The 21,720-nt window shown below is 37.8% G+C and overlaps 1 protein-coding gene across 3 annotated transcripts in view; it reads right to left on the bottom strand.

Annotated features, from left to right (window-relative positions):
* LOC115221029 (synaptotagmin-16) overlaps positions 1–21,720 on the bottom strand; it is a 225,964-nt gene that overhangs the window by 1,792 nt on the left and 202,452 nt on the right. For all 3 annotated transcript variants that reach the window (XM_036510328.1, XM_036510327.1, XM_036510329.1), the window contains 2 exons: positions 5,280–5,469; positions 705–917 (listed from right to left, as the gene is read on the bottom strand). In XM_036510328.1, the coding sequence (XP_036366221.1) occupies positions 705–917; positions 5,280–5,469 (403 nt within the window). The remainder of the gene's footprint in view (positions 1–704; positions 918–5,279; positions 5,470–21,720) is intronic.

Below are 21,720 nucleotides of genomic sequence, written 5' to 3'. Positions count from 1 at the left end.
ATAAAGATTATATCTCTTTGTTACAAACACAAAGTGTGACCTCCTTCGGTCATGAATGACCATGGAATTGCACCTAGAAAGTTACCCTCCGAGGCACAAGTCTGGGCAAGGTTGTTTATGGAAGACCAGCAGTCGCCCACACTTACCAGCCTCCTCTCTCCACGCCACCGATGTTATCCAAGGGAAAGGCTAAGGCCGATACAGCTTGGCACCATTGACGTTGCAGCTCATTTATTAACGTGCAAGTGGCTGAGCTCTCCACAGACACGTGTACCCTTAACGTAGTTCTTGGGGAGATTTAGCGTCACACAGAGTGTGACAAGGCTGGCCCTTTGAAATGCAGGTACAACAGAAACAGGAAGAAAGAGTGAGAGAAAGTTGTGGTGAAAGAGCTCAGCAGGGTTCACCACCACCCCCTGCTGGAGCCTTGTAGAGCTTTAGGTGTTTTCGTTCAATAAACACTCACAATGCTCGGTCTGGGAATCAAAACCACGATCCTACAACTGCAAGTCCCCTGCCCTAACCACTGGGCCATTGCGCCTCCACACAGACACAATAGGGCCCTAAAAATAGGCAGCAAATCATCAACCTTCCAACCAAAAATCCAAATTCCCAAATTGGGTGATTCTCCTCTAAATATTTTGGTCACTAATAGTTAAATAAAATAACATAATCAAATAAAAATCTCTGAAAGAATCCCTTACCTAAAGCAAACCAGCCAATCATTTCTTTCCGTTTCATACTTCGTTTATTGTAGACAGAGATCATTAGTGTTAATTCTGGCAGTTGAAATAATGCCACTTGGAATACAAATGTTTCTCTAAACAATGGATTTGGCTGACCACGTCGTATAGAAGTTTTACTTCGGGCAATTTCTTTACCAGTTGGAGACATCAGAGTTAACTTCACATAGGTATCTGAAAGATAAAGTTCATGGGGAGGTAACAACAACAACATTAATAATAATACTACTACTACTAATAATAATAATAATAATAATCGTTTCTACTATAGGCACCAGGCCTGAAATTTGAGGTGGCGGGGAACAGTTGATTTCATCAACCCAAGTGTTTCACTGGTACTTAATTTATTGACTCCGAAAGGATTAAAGGCAAAGTTGACCACAGCAGAATTTGAACTCAGAACATAGTGGCAGATGAAATACCTTTTTCTTTACTACCCACAAGGAGTTAAACACAGAGAGGACAAACAAGGACAGACAAATGGATTAAGTCAATTTATATCGACCCCAGTACGTAAGTGGTACTTATTTAATCGACCCTGAAAGGATGAAAGGCAAAGTTGACCATGGCAGAATTTGAACTCAGAACGTAACGGCAGACGAAATAGCGCTAAGCATTTCGCCTGGCGTGCTAACGTTTCTGCCAGCTCGCTGCCTGGAGGAGGAGGGACTGATTAGGAGTATTATCATATATATGCTTTGTCTTAATATAAAAGATGGGCTACAGCAAATATTCTGCTCAATACCACAGATTTGCTTGTCACTTGTTTGACTTAAACCATTTGAGCATGTCCCTTAGTGGCTGACAATATGCACATCTCTGATCACAAGCAGAAGTAGTAGAGGAGCATCATAGCCTCGGGTTGACAGAGATTCTTTGGAGTTTGAATAATTCACTCCTGGAAACATGGGTAATTCATTCATCGTCCTTAAACAACCCTTATTCTGGGACCCTTTGAGTGAGATTCACTACTTGACCTGAAGAAAATTCTAACTAGGTCCCACCTGCAAGGTCATGCGCTGTTTATCTTGATATGAGATCACCCTGTTGCAGACATACAGATGTGATGCATGTGCCTGATGTATCCTTATTAGAGAGATAGTCATGATGAGCATATTGAATTTGTATATTTGTACCCAAGTGTCCCTTTGATGGCACACACTGCTCTCTCATTCAATAATAATAATTTGTGTTGTGTCTGGGGAAAGTCATTTTCTTTTTGTGCCTATAATATAACATACTCACCGGTAATATTTCCAGATTCAAATTTTGAGAGTCAAAACTATTGAAAAGGTTGCATGACGCAACAAAAATTTTAGGAAAATAAAAATAAGAAAAAAAGTGGAAATTTTACCGGTGAGTGTGTTACATTATAAGGTACAAAAAGAAAATGACTCTCCTCAGACACAACAGAATATACTTCAACACACGAACTCACATAAAGAATCTTGCAAACCAAATCCGAAAACGAAATAATAATTTCATTCTTTGTCAATTCACATATATAATGATATAACAATGATACAATACAAGTAAAAGATATAAGGCTGCATGTGTAGTCAGATCAATTAAGTAGCAGGGAGGAAGTCCTTTGGAAATAAGGCTGCTTGAAAATATTGAATAAAAAATACCATTGAAGAAAACCAGACAGTGTACTAGTGCAGTGCAGTGTGTATAGACCCAAATACATCAGTTTAGGGTGGAAATGGGTCATTCAAACATCAATACCATGTGACATTTAAATCCAACTGAATTATCTCCCTTCATGCCACTATCAACTTTGTGCCCACTTAGCATTTCCATATCTTCTGAGAATGGCAAAATAAGCATCAAGCAAAAGCACTAGATGGTAATATAACAGATTAAAACAAAAAAAAGCCCTGAAGGAGGTACTCCAGCATGACCACAGCGAAATCCTCTCCTACACACACACATTATAATTCGCATAGTCCCTTACAAATGGCCACAACATAGAGGAGAAAGAACCCTTTTAGCTTTGCAGGATATAGATATATAGGCACAGGAGTGGCTGTGTGATAAGAAGTTTGCTTCTCAAACACATGGTTCCAGGTTCAGTCCCACTGTGTGGCACCTTGGGTAAGTCTCTTCTACTATAGCCTCAAGCCAACCGAAGCCTTGTGATGGAAACTGAAAGAAGCCTGTCATATATATATATATATACACACATATATATATACATATATATATATATATATATATATATATATATATATATATATATATATATACATACACACATATTTATATATATGTATGTATTTGTATATATATACAAACGTATATGTACGTATTTGTGTGTCTGTGTTTGTTCCCCAACCATCGCTTGACAACTGATGTTGATGTGTGTATGTCCTCATAACTTAGCAGTTCGGCAAAATATACCGATAAAATAAGTACTAGGCTTACAAAGAATAAGTCCTGGGGTCGATTTGTTCAACTAAAGGCAGTGCTCCAGTATGGCCACAGTCAAATGACTGAAAAAAGGTAAAAGAATAAAACTATTGAAAAGGTTGCTAGACGCAACAGAAATTTTAGAAAAATAAAATAGAAATAAGTGGAAATTTTACCGGTGAGTGTATTAAATTTTAAGGCACCAAAACAGAATGACTCTCCCCAGACACAACAGAATATATATAATATATATATAAGATTGCCCTGTTTGGCGAACTCTCCACTGGCCACCGAGTGAGAGGAGTTCCGAGGAAGCGCTACAAAGACTGCCTCAAGAAGTCTCTAACAGCATGTCATATTAACCACCAATGCTGGTCATACCTGGCTGCGGACCGTGATGTCTGGCGCCACGCAATCTTCAACGCAGTCAGCAAGTTTGAGGAACAAAGAAGAGACGCACTTAAAGACAAGAGTCGCAGGAGGAAGGCGCGAGCCGCCTCTGACACCACCCCGGATGTTACCTTCATCTGTGGACACTGCTCACAGACCTGCCTTTCCCATATTGGACTTGTCAGTCATGAGCGTGCATGCACGCGACGTGGACAGCCTTCCTGATCTTCATTCGCGAAGCCAAGTCATGCCATATATACATATATATATATATATATGCCGTTGCCAGCCTGGCCTGGCCCCCGTGCCAGCGGCACGTAAAAAGCACCATCCGTCTGTGGCCGTTTGCCAGCTCCGTCTGGCACCTGTGCGGGTGGCACGTAAAAAGCACCCACTACACTCACGGAGTGGTTGGCGTTAGGAAGGGCATCCAGCCGTAGAAACACTGCCAGATCAGACTGGGCCTGATGCAGCCTTCTGGCTTCCCAGACCCCAGTTGAACCGTCCAACCCATGCTAGCATGGAAAGCGGACGCTAAATGATGATGATGATGATGATGATGATATATATATATATATATATATATACACACACACCCATGCACATACAATCATATACACCCAGAACCACACTAATAGCTTAGGATTTCTTAGTTTTCTGTGAATCGATTTTGATAAAACTTTTCCCACCTGGTTTGCACATTATGGCAACACCATTGTTATGTCTTCATTATTCTGTGTATCATCCTTTCTTTTTTTTATTTCAGATTCTTCAGTTTTTGGGTAATGCAGGATAATAGCTTTTGAATGAAAATAGCCCGTCTAGACATTTTTTTTTTCAGAAAATGAAGTGTAATGATAGATATTAAGCATACATTAAGTATATATTTAACAGAAAACCATCATCATCATCATCATCCTCATCGTTTAACATCCGTTCTCTATGCTAGCATGGGTTGGATGGTTCAACCGGGGATCTGGGAAGCCAGAAGGCTGCACCAGGCTCCAGTCTGATCTGGCAGTGTTTCTACAGCTGGATGCCCTTCATAACGCCAACCACTCCGTGAGTGCAGTGGGTGCTTTTTACATGCCACCGGCACAGGTGCCAGGCGAGGCTGCCAACGGCCACGATCGGATTGGTGCTTTTTACATGCCACCGGCACGGAAGCCAGTGTAGGAAGCACTGGCATCGGCCACATTCGGATGGTGCTTTTTATGTGCCACCGGCACAGAAGCCAGTCAAAGCGGCGCTGGCATCGGCCACGTTCAGATGGTGCTTTTCACGTGCCACCGGCACAGGGATCACGACTGCAGTTTCCATTGATTTTTGATGTTGGTGTACTTGTGAGAAAACCATAATAATGTTATAACATTTATTGACATAATGAACTATTTAGCCACATGAACACCATTTCAACGGATAATTTCAAAATAATAAAACCCTATTAGTCATGGGATCTGTCAATTTCTTAGTAGCAGGTTGGACTGCATCTGCTATTCAAGTCTGTTTGTTTACCCCAGTTTAAAAAGAATCAGTGTTGTTGCTAATGTCTTGTAGCATAGCAATTCATCAAACAAAGATTAATAAAATTAGTACTAGGCTGAAATAAGTAGTGGGGGCAACATAACAAATTAAAAACCCTCGGAAGCGGTACTCTAGCCTGGCCATAGTCCAAAGGTTGAAATGAGTAAAAAAAAAAATTAACAAACAAAAGAATAAAATACAAAAACATACCTGGAGCTCTATTCATTGCCATGTTGCGGAAGTTGCTACCTTTTACCACTTCCACCATCAACCGTCCTGTGGTGCCATTATAGGAAAGTCCAAGGAATAGTTCTGGCATCCCTCCATGTTGCATTGACTGACTTGAAGAACCACTCTCACTACGAGAAAGGCTAGAGACATCATAACGGGAATCTCCATGCTGGAATATATAACAAAACACATAATTAAAAACATACTCACACACACACATATCATCATCATCATCATCATCATCATCGTTTAGCGTCCGTTTTCCATGCTAGCATGGGTTGGACGGTTCTACTGGGGTCTGTGAAGCCAGAAGGCTTCATCAGGCCCAGTCAAATCTGGCAGTGTTTCTACGGCTGGATGCCCTTCCTAACGCCAACCACTCCGTGAGTGTAGTGGGTGCTTTTTATGTGCCACCCTCACAGGTGCCAGACAGAGCTGGCAAACAGCCACAAACGGATGGTGCTTTTTATGTGCCACTGGCACGAGGGCCAGGCAAGGCTGGCAATGGACACGAAACGGGGCGGTGCTGGCAACGGTCGCGAAACGGAAGGTTGTATATATATGTTTAAGAGAGGTAAAGACCTACGTTGGTCATGAATGATCATAGGATTGCACCTAGAAAGTTCCCTTTCAAGGCACAAGTCCAAGCAAGGTTGTTTATAGAAGACTGGCAGTCGCCATTGCATACTAACCTTCCTTACCAAGCCACCGATGTTTTCCAAGAGAAAGGCAAAGGCCGATACAGCTTGGCACCAGTGACATCACAACTCATTTCTACAGCTGAGTGAACTGGCGCAACATGAAATAAAGTGTCTTGCTCAAGAACACAACACGCAGCCCGGTCCGGGATTCAGACTCACCACCTCATGATGCTGAGCCCAATTCTCTAACCACTCAGCTATGCAGGATTTTGTGATATGCCGTGCTTGAGAAGGCTCATCAAGCCAAGTGAAATTGTAGTGGTGGCCAATGCTGGTGCCATGTAACTGGCACAGGTGCCAGTGGCACATAAAAGCACCCATGCTGATGGCACATAAAAACACCTGTGCCAGTGGCATGTTAAAAGCACCCATTACACACTTGGAGTGATTGGCATTAGGAAGGGCATCCAGCCATAGAAACCATGCCAAACCAGACTGGAACCTGGTTCAGCTTTCCGGCTTACCAGTTCCAGTCAAACTGTTTAACCCATGCCAGCATGGAAAGTGGATGCTAAATGATGAGGATGATGATTATTATATATTTATATCTATATATACACACATGTAATTAATTAATTATTTGTAGGATTCATTTGAGTGGAGGTGTTTTAGTATTAAGGACACCAAGTCATGTATATATCATATATAGACACTCCCGCATATATTCATGCATATACAGACATGCCTAAAGATCAACACTTTCATGTACATGAACACATCAATATACACATATAAATATACGTGTATATAAAATTATATACCGAAGCACACTGGCATGCAGTTTCATAATCCAATGGAAGTTTCAGATCCAACATAGGGAAGGTTCTAAGTACAATGTTTACATAAAGAAAGAACACAGATGGGTTAAGGTTCACAACAGCTGTTTCAGACGTGTTTATATTGTCGATAATTTGATTACATCATGAAAAGAAATGTTTCCTTTAGGTGAATGATAATGTAAAATTTGGTTTGGAGAAAATAGCAAGATGTGGAATGGTTGCTGATCCTCTTTTTTCGGCTCCAATTAAATTTTAAATTTTAAATTTCAATTCACCCGAAGAAAGCATGTTCCACATGAAGTATATCTGAAACAGCTGTAGTGAATTTTAACCCATTTGTGTTCATTATATATATATATATATATATATATATATATATATATGGCCACTGCCAGCCTCCTCTGGCACGTAAAAAGCACCCACTACACTCACGGAGTGGTTGGCATTAGGAAGGACATCCAGCTGTAGAAAGACTGCCAGATCAAACTGGAGCCTGGTGCAGCCTCCTGGCTTCCCAGACCCCCGATCAAACCATCCAACTCGTGCTAGCATGGAAAATGGACATTAAACGATGATGAGGATGATGATGATGATATATGCTATAGACAGACCATAGTTAAGTTCCAGATTCGGTAATATTGCGAATAAAGGGTTCAATGTTGCTTCTATGTCAGCGTGTGTATATAAGAAATTTTTGCGTAATAAGATAAAAAAAACCAAGGCTGTATAGATGTTAGAGCATTTATAGATAGAAGGTCTTACAGCTTATATGTATATGTATATATAATACAAAAACAATAAGAAAATCAAGATCTTCATCTCCTTTTCTTTCTTTTTCCATTCCACTTTTTGCATCAACCTCCTTCAAAATTTTTCAAACCATTTTTTACTCATTTTTTTCTCATAGAAGAGCACCCTGATTTTCAAGTAGGCCTAATGATATGCATTGAGCTTGAAAGATTTCTTGGAATCCCATGGCATGTTATATAAATCTGCCAAATTATTGTATCTCTCCGCGATGAAACCATTAGCAGCTCTTTCTTTAAAATTCTGTGTATATTAAATGATATTTATCTTACATTGGATAGAGTATATTTTTTGGTGATCCTACTTATAATGGAACAGTAAACAATATATATATATATATATAGATAGATAGATAGATAGATAGATAGATAGATAGATAGATAGATAGATATATGCACACACAGTTTGTGGCCAGAAGTTTGGAACATTTAAAAAAGATTATAATTGTTATGCCAAAATATAATTCGATTCAAATATATACAACGTAGAGATATACTTACCTAATAACTGATCAAATGGTTCAATATAATAATAATAATAATAATAATAATTGTGTACAGTGCTCAGGTGCACTACAACTCATCTAAAGTGTATATATAATCAGGTGTAGTTTCGGCGGATTTCGGAAAGCATGAGGGCCTTAAAGGATAGAGTGTCATGGCAGTCAACAACTGACGCAGGCAGTTTATTCCATGCTTCAGCAACTCTGAGCGTGAAAAAATGTTTCCGAAAGTCATGGTAGCTGTGATTCAATATCTTCTAATTGAATCAGTTATTAGGTAAGTAAATCTCTGCTGAGACCCCCTTCAGTCATGACTGACCATGGAATTGCACCTAGGAAGTTACCCTCCCATGCACAAGTCCGGGCAAGGTTGTTTATGGAAGACCAGTAGTCGCCCATGTAAAGGCACATGGCTCAATGATTAGAGCGTCGAGCTTATGATCGCAAGGTTGTAAGTTTGAATCCCGGACCGGGCTGCGTGTTGCGTTCTTGTGCAAAACACTTTATTTCACGTTGCTCCAGTTCACTCAGCTGTAGAAATGAGTTGCGACGTCACTGGTGCCAAGCTGTATCGGCCTTTGTCTTTCCCTTGGATAACACTGGTGGCGTGGAGAAGGGAGGCTGGTATGCATGGGCGGCTGCTGGTCTTCCATAAACAACATTGCCCGGACTTGTGTCTAGGAGGGTAACTTTCTAGGTGCAATCCCATGGTCATTCATGACCAAAGGGGGTTTCAGCAGCTCAGCATATATATATATATATGTTATTATTATTATCATTATTATTATTTTAAACAGTTTGATTCAGTTTCATGCAACTTAAGGTTTCATAGGATGCCCATCACTTTTATGACTTGAATTACTAAATGTTGCAACACAGGAAGTCCGAGATGGCTACCGGAAAATAGGCTGCTATTGATCAAGGTGGGTCACCTTGTGATGTCAGAGTAAGGTCAGTTGTTCAGTGACAACACTTCCTTTAGAAAGGGGAATTTATTTGACCATGCGGCTGAACAGGAAGCTGGTGGCATCTAGGTGTCTGGGTGTGACAAACAAGATTGGTGCATGTGTGTGTATGTATACATGTGATAAATATATATATATATATACAAACATATATTTATCTACACACGTATATATGTGTGTGTGTGCATATATATATATATATATATATATATATATATATAATAAGTAAAGTAATTAGTAAGAAAATCTTTATAAGAGATTAAAGTAGTGTGTATATACTGAGAAGTAATGGTTATTGCCCCTTTAAGAACTGACTTAACTACCACCATTTAACCCCAGGACGATACCTTCTCCAGCTGGTTATCGATGCAATCTGCACCCAATATATATTGCAAGGAGGGGAACGAACACCTACCATCTTCCAGCAAAGGGACCACCAGGCCATATGGTTTCAAGCACTTTCGGCTTATCCTCAGTGGTGGATACTTATCTGCTAGAGATAGCAGTACTTTGCTGTAGCTCACAATACATCGAAAAATAAAGTGACAACCAACCATTGATCTTGCAACAAGCAATTTGCTGCTACCACTTGGGGCTTTTCTGATCCTTCCATCTTTCCTTTTCTCTTTATCACCCTTGTTTTGTCTGTCCCTACACTAATTTTTGTTCCCATTTTTTCTTTCCCAGAACAAATTCTCCTTCTGGAATTCTCTCCCTGCTGATGTCTTTCCTGTAGGTGCTGACCTCCAAAAGTTCAACAGGAGCATTAATGGCATCAATCTCATCCACTAAAGAGGCCCTGCATATGCCAACGGCACTGCCCCTTCTTCCATGCTCAGCAAGTTAACAAACAAAGAAGCCTCCCCACCAACTGACCCTGATATGATAGTATAGCTGTTAATATTATAGCATGGTAGTAGACACTGTAAACACAAAAAAAAAGTTATAATACAGATATAGACATGACAGTGTGTGCATTGAAATTTATTGTATACTTATTGTATAACTTTGGATACTGTTACGGGAGGACAGCAAAATACATTCCACATTCTAGCATAGCTATCACATTATAATACATCTGTTTCACACATAATACTTCTATGCAGTTTATACAGTGTCAATAGAATTTATAATACATCTCTACACATTTTATACACTATATACAAATTCTATTCATAAACACACTATGAATGTTATATATATATATATATACATATATTCAGTCAGATGCATGGATATTAGGATATTATATACTTTGCCTCATAGCTACATGGTTTTGTGTTCAGTAAGTGCAGATACAGCTGTGTGGATAACAAATTGATACAGTTCTTTTTGCATGTACTCCAAAGAAAATCTTGTATAGTTATATAAAATGTATTTTGAAAGGAGAGACATCTTTAAACTTCGAGAGATGTGCCTGGAGATTAACATACCATGAAAGAAAGAGACAAAGTTGATAAACATAGAGGCCTGAGAATATATATATATATATATATATATATATATATATATCCGTTTGCCAGCTCTGTCTGGCCCCGTGCCAGTGACACGTAAAAGCACCATCCGTTCGTGGCCGTTGCCAGCATCGCCTGGCCCCGTGCCGGTGACACGTAAAAACACCATCCGTTTGTGGCCGTTCGCCAGCTCTGTCTGGCACCTGTGCAGGTGGCACGTAAAAAACACCCACTACACTCGCGGAGTGGTTGGCGTTAGGAAGGGCATCCAGCCGTAGAAACACTGCCAAATCTGACTGGGCCTGATGAAGCCTTCCGGCTTCACAGACCCCAGTTAAACCGTCCAACCCATGCTAGCATGGAAAGCGGACGCTAAATGATGATGATGATGATGATGATATACGCATACCGGTGGCATGTAAAAAGCAACTTTGAATGTGGTCATTGCCAGTTCAACCTGACAGGCCCCTGTGTCGGTGACACTTAAAAAGCACCACTCGTGTGTGGTCAATGCCAGTGCCACCTGACGGGCTCCCATGCCGTTGGCATGTAAAAAGCACGATTCATGTGTGACCAATGCCAATACCGTCTGACTGGTCCTCATGCCGGTGACATGTAAAAAGCACCCACTACACTCTCGGAGTGGTTGGCATTAAGAAGGGCATCCAGCTGTAGAAACTTTGCCAGATCAGACTGGAGCCTGGTGCAGACTTCTGGCTTGCCAGCCCTCAGTTACACCATCCAACCCATACCAGAATGGAAAGCAGCCATTAAATGACAATGATGATGATGATATATATATATGTATATATACACGTATATATATATATGTATGTATGTGTACATGTGTATGCATATGTGGTCACAGAACGTCACGAAACAGGTACAACAAAAATATACGAAGCATGAGTGCATGGAACATGAACTATTCTTTCAAACAACAAAAGTCACAATTGGAAAACAAAACAGACAACATAAAACCGGCCCTTCATCAGTTGTTGGCTGTTTTTCTAGTCTCGTATTTCGAGCATTTAACAACAATATATGCTTTCGATAAAACAGTTGCTCCTGCAAAGCAAATTAAATAAAATTTGGGATTTTGCAGAGGGTCAAAATTGGTAACACAAACAGGACAGTGAAAACAAAGGGCTGCTAAGCCTGAACTATGTTGTGGTGGTGAACGCGTAAATCGAGCTAATATATATACTATAGCCTCAGATTGACCAAAGCCTTGTGAGTGGATTTCCTAGATGGAAACTGAAAGAAGACTGTCATATATAGGTGTATATTTGTGTGTGTGTGTGTGTGTGTGTGTGTCTGTATTTATACTCCCACCATCATTTGACAACTGATGTTGCTGTGTTTACGTCCCCGTAACCTAGCACTTCAGCAAAAGACACATATAGAATAAGTACTAGGCTTACAAAGAATAATTCCTGGGGTTGATTTGTTCGACTAAAGGCAGTGCTGCAGCATGGCCACAGTCACATAACTGAAACAAGTAAAACAATTAAAAACTATGCCATTTTAATCCTGAGCAACACCAGGTGTCTGCTAGAAATAATAGTCAGAGTTTCAAATTTTCCCACAAGGGCAGCAATTTTGGGGAAGGGTATGGGTTGATTACATTGGCCCCAGTATTCAACTGGTACTTATTTTTATGAACTCTGAAAGGATGAAAGGTAAAGACGGCTTCAGCAGATTTTGAACTTAGGACATAGCGATGGGCAAAATACCGCTAAGCATTTCACCCAGCGTGCTAACGATTCTGCCGGCTTGTTGCCTTAATAATAATAATAATAATAATAATAATAATAATAATAATAATATAATAATAATAATAATAATTTATAATAATAACAAAGCAAAGATATAGGCTGTCTTACTTCAGATACCATCTGAAGAGCAAGATGGGGTTGGATAGGAAGAACCTGCCAACAAGTGAATACAAGAAACGATGAAAGGATGTGATGAGAAAGGTGGGTGTCAGTAACCCAGCTTAATCATTGACGAAAGGAAAAGATAGTTGCTGGGCTTTATAGGCTCCAGGTTCGATCTTTTTGAACTTTTATTCGTTTTCTTTCTTTGTTTTTGTTTTATAAAAAAAAAAGTTCTAGTTTAAAGTAAAAATTAATCGTTATATAAAATATTTTTAAAGTAAATTTTTAACATAATGAGCACAGGAGTGGCTGTGTGGTAAGTAGCTTGCTTACCAACCACATGGTTCCGGGTTCAGTCCCACTGCGTGGCACCTTGGGCAAGTGTCCTCTACTATAGCCTCGGGCTGACCAAAGCCTTGTGAGTGGATTTGGTAGACAGAAACTGAAAGAAGCCCGTCGTAAATATATGTATATATATATATGTGTATGTTTATGTTTGTGTGTCTGTGTTTGTCCCCCTAGTGTTGCTTGACAACCGATGCTGGTGTGTTTATGTCCCCGTTACTTAGCGGTTCGGCAAAAGAGACTGATAGAATAAGTACTGGGCTTACAAAAGAATAAGTCCCGGGGTCGAGTTGCTTGATTAAAGGCGATGCTCCAGCATGGCCGCAGTCAAATGAGTGAAACAAGTAAAATAGTAAAAGAGTAAAGAGTATTCAAACTCATTTAACATTTTTGTATTTGTTTGTCTTGTAATGTCCTTTTCTATGTACGATCAGTTTGATCATAGTAAAGATTTTATCTCCAGCATCTGGGCATCTACCATTGACAAAGCCAGGGAAGGCTGAAATCATGTGATCTGGTAGTCACAGCAGTGGCAAGCAGAGATTTGTCTCTTGCTAATAATGTAAACAAGAGTGCTATTATGCACCGAAAGCCAATGTGAGAGTTTCTCTCACGGCAACTATCACAGTATTGTGTGTTCTGACACTACATCCACTTTTAAGTGGGGATAAATATCACCCTTTGGTATCAATACTGATTCTGTCACTTATAATTACTTTTTGCAATAGCATAGATATACCACAATGCATTGTCAGTCACACTGCCAGTTCTGACATCCACCTCTGTCAAAGAGATCAATGATAATTATACGCTTCTTGTATCATACAACTTCTTGATGATAGATATTATATCTTAAATACTAAGGAAGCAGGTTTGGTAGAAACGGTAGTGTCGTGTTTAATTACTGTATTTAGATCCACATCTTCGAAGTCTAAATTTAAATACTTCCAGCACCATTTCTGCTAAGTTTTGTCTGCATGTGTGTTTGTATTTATGTTTGTCTATGTGAGTATGTACATAAGCTTTTCCAATCGGTATGCAAAAAAAGGTTATTGTAGATAATTTAAGATATAAATATATTTGTTATGCATTCAGGGTAGATATGTAGACAGAGAAAAAAAATAATAATAATTCAGATTTTGCTGATAAAATTTAGAGAGAACATTGGTTAACACGGTTAATGAAATGAATATCACTAATATACAGAATCAGTTTTAATGAACTATATACATACATACATACATATAGATATATGATGATGATCATCATCATCATCATTTAACGTCCGCTTTCCATACACATATATATATATATATATATATATATATATATATATATATATATATAATATACATATATACATATATATATGTATGTATGTATATATATATTATATATATATATGTATGTATGTATATATATATATATATATATTATATATATATATATAGCTACAAATACATATGTATATATATTTACGTGCGCATGTGTGCATATACATATACAAGCATACACACACACATGCACATTCATGCACGCACACACACACATATATACACATAAAAAATTATAGTTGAGGTCAAATAGGTGCAGAAGACAGATGACTGGTTGCAGACTGCAAATATAGGTTAATCAGCAGTGTATACTGCAATATTCTTTTGTCCAGATATGAAAAGAGGCACACACACACACACACACACACAAATACCCACCTATCTGTAATATATGTATACTATCCCTATGTATAAATAAATATAATAATATATATATTTATATATACATCAAAATGTGGGTGAAAAAATTGTATATTAATTTAATAACATCAATTTAATACCAGTGGTTTAGCACATAAAAAACTGAGATTCAGTAAATATTATTAATACACATATGAGAGAGAATCCACTAAAGTGGATATATATATATATATTTATATATACATATATAAATATATATATTAATAATGAAGGGTACATGAGATTAATACCAGCATGCTAAAAGTAGCAGTCAAAAATTATTTAAGACCACACATTTTCACTAAAACACAAAGGTGAAATCAAGGAAATGGCCAAAAATATTCTTAACACCCCATTCAAATGATGAAAAACATTGCCAGTTTGGCTTTTCAATTTATGATTTTTTTGTCATTTGTATGGGGTCTTAAGGCTATTTTGGCCCATTTCCTTGATTTCACCTTTGTGTTTTAGTGAAAATTTGTAGTCTTGAATCATTTCTGACTGCTATTTTAGCATGCTGGTGTTACCTCTAGTACCCTTCATTATCAATTAATAATTATTTACCTTTCTGGTTTTTTACATATGCGAAGGCACTGATATTTGTAAACAACATCCTTATATTATATATGTATGTATGTATATATATGTTATATATACATACATATATATATATGTATATATATATATGTATATATATATGTATATATATATATATATATTATATAATATATATATATATATATATATATATATATATATATATATATATAAAGAGACACACACATAAAATATACATACATATATACACACGTACATATGTATATATGATGGGCTTCTTTCAGTTTCCATCTACCAAATCGACTCACAAAGCTTTGGTAGCCTGAGACTATAGTGGAAGACACTTGCTCAAGGTGCCATGCTGTGGGACTGAACCCAGAACCATGTAGTTGGAAAGCAAACTTCTTACCACACAGCCATGTATAAATGTGTGTGTGTGTGTGTGTGTGTGTGTGTCTGTGTGTGTGTGTGTGTGTGTGTGTGTGTGCGTGTGTGCGTGTGTTGAACTTCTGTGCACTTTGTCTACCAAAATTAATTCCCAAGGTATTTGTTAATTTGTCGTTATGAGGCGATTGTAGAAGACACTTGACTCAAAGTGCTGCACAGCAGAATTGAACCTGGGGATACATAGTCGCAAAGCAAACTACTTAACCACACAACCATGCTTAATGTATGTATGCATATGCATATATGTGTGTATGTGTGTGCATGTGTGTTTGGTTACGCAAACAGGGAAACAGAACTCAAAACATGAGTATATATAGGTTTTATCATTAATTGATAAAAGCTACCAAAGTGACTCATATAATGAGTGTTTGATAATTGCTAATGCGCGAAACTCTGAGCTTGAGTTACTGTAACTTCTGCCAATTCCAAATAAATAAATATATATATATATATATATATTTTTTTTTTTTTTACTTGTTTCAGTCATTTGACTGTGGCCATGCTGGAGCACCGCCTTTAGTCGACCAAATCGACCCCGGGATTTATTCTTTGTAAGCCCAGTACTTATTCTATCGGCCTCTTTTTGCTGAACTGCTAAGTGACGGGGACATAAACATACCAGCATCGGTTGTCAAGCAATGCTAGGGGGACAAACACAGACACAGAAACATACATACACATATATATATACATATATACGACAGGCTTCTTTCAGTTTCCGTCTACCAAATCCACTCACAAGGCATTGGTCGGCCCGGGGCTATAGTAGAAGACACTTGCCCAAGATGCCACGCAGTGGGACTGAACCCGGAACCATGTGGTTGGTTAGCAAGCTACTTACCACACAGCCACTCCTGCGCCTATATATATATATATTGGTAAAAACGGTAAGATAACAAAAGAAAGAAAGAGACCTCAATATTATGTAAATAGAGGAAGTTTATCTGTAAAATAATATGTGACAATTATTTGGTAGCCAAGATAAAACTCTGAGTTTCGGATACCGAGGCGGAAATCCACGCCACCATCTCTTTGGTTTTTCAGATCGCCTGGTAACCGAAGAGATGGTGGTGTGGATTTCCACCTCGGCATCCGAAACTCAGAGTTTTATCTTGGCTACCGAATAATTGTCACATATTATTTATATATATATATATATATATATACATATATATACATATACATATATATATATATATATATATATATATATATATATATATATATATATATATAGACATGTATATGTATACTTGTGTGTGTGGTATAGGAATAGAATGATAGACGGAATCGTAAAAGCTAAGACAGGCTTGGAAAAAGATTGGAGGAAGGAAGATAGCAGAGAGTATCACTACATAGTTGTAGGTGGAAGAGAAACTAGGCATTAAGTGTATTTAGGTGGTGGAGGAGCATAAAATAAGAAGTTTGTATGTGTTCTCTGATGTAAAGATCAAAGGCAATAAGTATTCTGGACTGCAAGGAAAGGTACTAGAGAGAATAAGAGACAGCGCTGAGATGAAATGTATTCAGAATAATCGCAGCGCACTTGTTCTTATTGATGATGAAAAAAAAGGAAAAGGTAAAAAAGTGACATTGTGAGAGATTGTTCAATGAGAAAAATGCATGGGAGAAAGAGGTTCTCCTTCCAGTGGACCCAACAGCGGAACCAGCCATCTAAGCAGATAGTAGTACGGGAGATAAAACAACTGTAAACACGAAAGCAGGAAAGGCAGCTGGACTGTTAGGTAGAGTTGCTGTGATGCTGAAAATTTCGCGTTAACGTAAGTCATGTGCTAGTCACATGCGTAATCAATCAGGTGGTACAGGAAGGTCTCATACCCCATGACTACCGTAGCAGTATCGTTATTGACTGCTACAAAGGCAAAGAAGATGCACTAGAAAGAGGAAACTACAGATGCATGAGACCGATGTACCAGATTATGAAAGTTACTGAAGGAGTTTTAGTACATATGATTATAATAAATTTCTCTAAATCATTCCAATTTTAGTATATGCACCGCCGAAACAAATACAAGATATGATTTAAATGATAATAAGAAGTGTTTTGAATTTTTGCCAGCAATTTTAAGAGATGGGGTAAGTCAAATACATTCATCTCGGTATTCAACTAGTACTTTATTTTATCAACCCTGAAAGGATGAAAGGTAAAGTTGACCTTGGCAAGATTTGAACTCAGTATATCCAAAGAAAAACAAAAAAACAGGAAGAAATACGCAAAGTATTTTTTCCTACATGCTAAACGATGTTTTTCCAGCTCATTATCTTAATAATAAAAATAAAAATTAAAAATATCAATGGTTTCTGATTTAGGTATGAGGATAACAATTTTCCCCGGTACTTTATTTTACAGATTCCAGAGGGGTGAAAAACAATATTGAACTTGGCAGGAAATGAATTCAGAATGTCAAAAAGCACAATGCATTTAGTCTCATGTCCCATTGACTTTGTCAATCTGCTGGACTATAATAATTATATCTAATTCAGGCGCAAGGCCTGAAATGCTGAGAGGAGGAGATTGATCAACGCTATCAACCCAAGTACTTCGTTAGTATTGTATTTTATCATCTTTGGAGAGATGAGAAGTAAAGCTAGTTTTAGTGAGATCTGATCTCAGAATGTATACAGCTGGAATAAATACTGCGAAGTATTCTGTCTGACATTCTAACAGTTGTACCAGCTTAACACAGTGATGATAATTATTATTATTATTATATTATTATTATTATTATTATTATTATTAATATTATTATTACTATTATTATTATTATTATTATTATTATCATTATTATTATCATTATTATCATCATTATCATTATTAATAATGATAATGAAATACTAGTAGTAGTAATAGCAGCAGCAGCAGCAGTAGTAGTAGTAGTAGTAATGGTTTCAAATTTTGGCACAAGGCCACCAGTTTTGAGGGAGGGGACAGTCAATTACATTAACCCCAGTACTCAACTGGTAGTTATTTTATCGACCCCCAAAAGGGATGAAAGCAAAGTTGACCTTGATGGAATTTGAACTAGGAACATAAGGACGGACGAAATATGCCACTAAGCATTTTGCTTGCTGTGCTAACAATAGAATATTGGTTTCTAATTTTGGCACAGTAATAATAATAATAATATAATAATAATAATAATAATAATAATAATAATAATAATAATAATAATAATAATAATAATAATAATAATAATAATATAATAATAATAATATTAATATTCTTTGGGGTTTGAATAGTTCACCTCTGGAAACATGGGTGGTTCTTCCAACATCCTTAAACAACCCTTATTCAGGGACCTTTTGAGCGGGATGGGCTACTCAACCTGAAGAAAATTCTAACTGGGCCCCACCTGCAAGGTCATGTGCTGTTTATCTTTTTATGAGATCACCATGTCGCGCACATATGGTTGTGATGCATGTGCCTGGTGTACCCTTATCAGACGGGTAGTCATGATGGGTATATTGGGCTTCGTATATTTTACCCCAGTGTCACTTTGATGGCATGCTCTGCTCTCTCAATAATGATAATAATAATAATGGTTTCAAATTTTGCCACAAGGGCAGCTATTTTGGGGGAGGGGCTAAGTCGATCACATTGACTCCAGTACTTGACTGGTACTTAATTTATTGATCCTGAAAGGATGAAAGGCAAAGTTGACCTCAGAGGAATTTGAACTCAGAACATAATGGCAGACGAAATACTGCTAAGCATTTCACCTGGCAAGCTAATGATTCCACCAGTTTGCTGTCTCACCGCCACCGATGATGGTGATGATGATGACGATCCTTTCTACTAAAGGCACAAGACCTGAAATTTGGTGGGTGGGGACTAGTTGATTACATCTACCCCAGTGTTTCACTGGTACTTAATTTATCAACCCTGAAAGTCGACCTTGGCAGAATTTGAACTCAGAATGTAAAGATGGACAAATGCTTAGCAGCATTTTGTCCTGTGTACTAATGATTCTGCCAGCTCCCTGTCATAATAATAATAATAATAATAATAATAATTCTATAATAAGCCTGTTGTGTGTGTGAGTGTGTGTGTGTGTGTACTTGTGTCTCCTTGCTTTGACATCACATGATTGCTGTGAGTGTCACTGTCATACAAGTGATGTTTCCAGTCTTCCATAAGAAAACATACCCTAGCAAAAGTGTTTTTTTTATGGAAGACTGGAAACAATCAACATCACTTGTATGACAGTGACACTCACTTACAGCAATCATGTGATGTCAAAGCAAGGAGACACAAGTATATACACACACACACAACAGGCTTCTTTCAGTTTCCAAATACCAAATCTACTCACAAGGCTGTAGTTGGCCCTGGGGCTATAATAGAACACACCAGCACACAGTGCTGCACAGAAGAATTGAACCTGAATCAACATAGTTGGGAATTGAACTGTTCTTAACAACTATCATACTCAAAACAACAAATATACTTCAGTCCAAGTGAAATACAATTGTATCATCCATCTTAATGTGTGAATCAGAGAAGGGCTGGATTAAGACCCATAGAGGCCCTAAGTGCTTAAAACATGTTGGTGCCCCCATATATATGTAGTTCAAAATATAAGCAATAATAATCCATAAAAAAATTTTTTATTCAAAACAAAACAAAACAGTAAAATGAAAAATAATGTTTATTCTTGTATACTTCCATTTTCCTTATATTTGAAGTTTTCTCCTACATATATTAATTGCAAAATTTTAGATTAGATTCTCAAACTTAATCCTACACAGCACATCTGCTTCTATACTTAGTTAAAGCATCCCGAATATTATTTTACCAAGTGATTTCATTTATACCTTAAACCATTTACCATTTCTGTGATACCCCCACTTCCCTTGAGCTTATTTTGTTTAATCCTTTAGCATTCAAATTTCTTTGTCAAATACAAAGCTTATTTATTCACGTTGTTTTGAATTAATCACACATTTTGTAACTTCAAGATTTCAAAGGTGCATTAGTTTATTTTTAGAATGACATTGTAGCATCGGTGTGAGAAGTTAGATCTGGTCAATTTTAACATAAAACAGGTAGAATATTTGAGTTGGATATGGCTGGATTAAATGCTAAAAGGTTAATGGTTAATCCAATGCTGGATCAGAGGCATGAATATTGTACCAAAATTAGGTAAAAGAAACTACATGCATTTATGATGAGACACCTGAGGCAGATAAAGAACATCACAAAAGACAGGGTTCGTGAACAGCATCATTCAAAAGAAAGCAAAGATTCCTATCATAAAAGAACTATTGATATAGTGAGACTTCCAATAGCTTAAACATGTTTTAGGAAATGGAGAAAACTTGGCCTTTAAGATAAATATAAAGGCCTTTAAGATAAATACAAAGGCGCAGGAGTGGCTGTGTGGTAAGTAGCTTGCTTACGAATCATATGGTTCCGAGTTCAGTCCCACTGCGTGGCATCTTGAGCAAGTGTCTTCTACTATATCCTCGGGCCGACCAAAGCCTTGTGAGTGGATTTGGTAGATGGAAACTGAAAGAAGCTCATCGTAATATATGTATATATATAGATGTATGTATGTGTGTGTATATTTTGTGTGCCTGTGTTTGTCCCCCCAACATCGCTTGACAACCGATACTGGTGTGTTTACATCCCCGTAACCTAGTGGTTCAGCAAAAGAGACCGATAGAATAAGTACTAGGCTTACAAAGAATAAGTCCTGGGGTCGATTTACTCGACTAAAGGCGGTGCTCCAGCATGGTCTCAATCAAATGACTGAAACAAGTAAAAGAGTAAAGAGAGTAAAAGAGTATTGATTTCAAATTTTGGCACCAAGTCAGCAATTTTGGGGGAATGGGTAAGTTGATTACATCAACCCCTGTTCACCTGGTATTAACCCTACTGACCCCTAAAGGAATGAAAGACAAAGTCAACCTTGGAAGAATTTGAATTCAGAACGTAACAACAGATGAAATGTTGCTAAGCATTTTGCCCAGTGTGCTAATGGTTCTGCCAGCTTGCCGCCTTTAAGATAAATGCTATATCAACAGTTAGATAGTGGTGCAGGAAATTAAAGCAGAGCTCAACTGAGATATAAAGATATATTTTATTGATAAGCCCAGCTGGAGTGGCTGTGTGGTAGGTAGCTTGTTTACCAACCACATGGTTCCGGGTTCAGTCCCACTGCGTGACACCTTGGGCAAGTGTCTTCTACTATAGCCTCGGGCCGACCGAAGCCTTGTGAGTGGATT

Source organism: Octopus sinensis, linkage group LG17 (assembly GCF_006345805.1).
Source record: "Octopus sinensis linkage group LG17, ASM634580v1, whole genome shotgun sequence".
NCBI lineage: Eukaryota > Metazoa > Mollusca > Cephalopoda > Octopoda > Octopodidae > Octopus > Octopus sinensis.
Note: the sequence above shows the minus strand (reverse complement) of the source record. Positions and strands in the feature narration are given on the sequence as shown.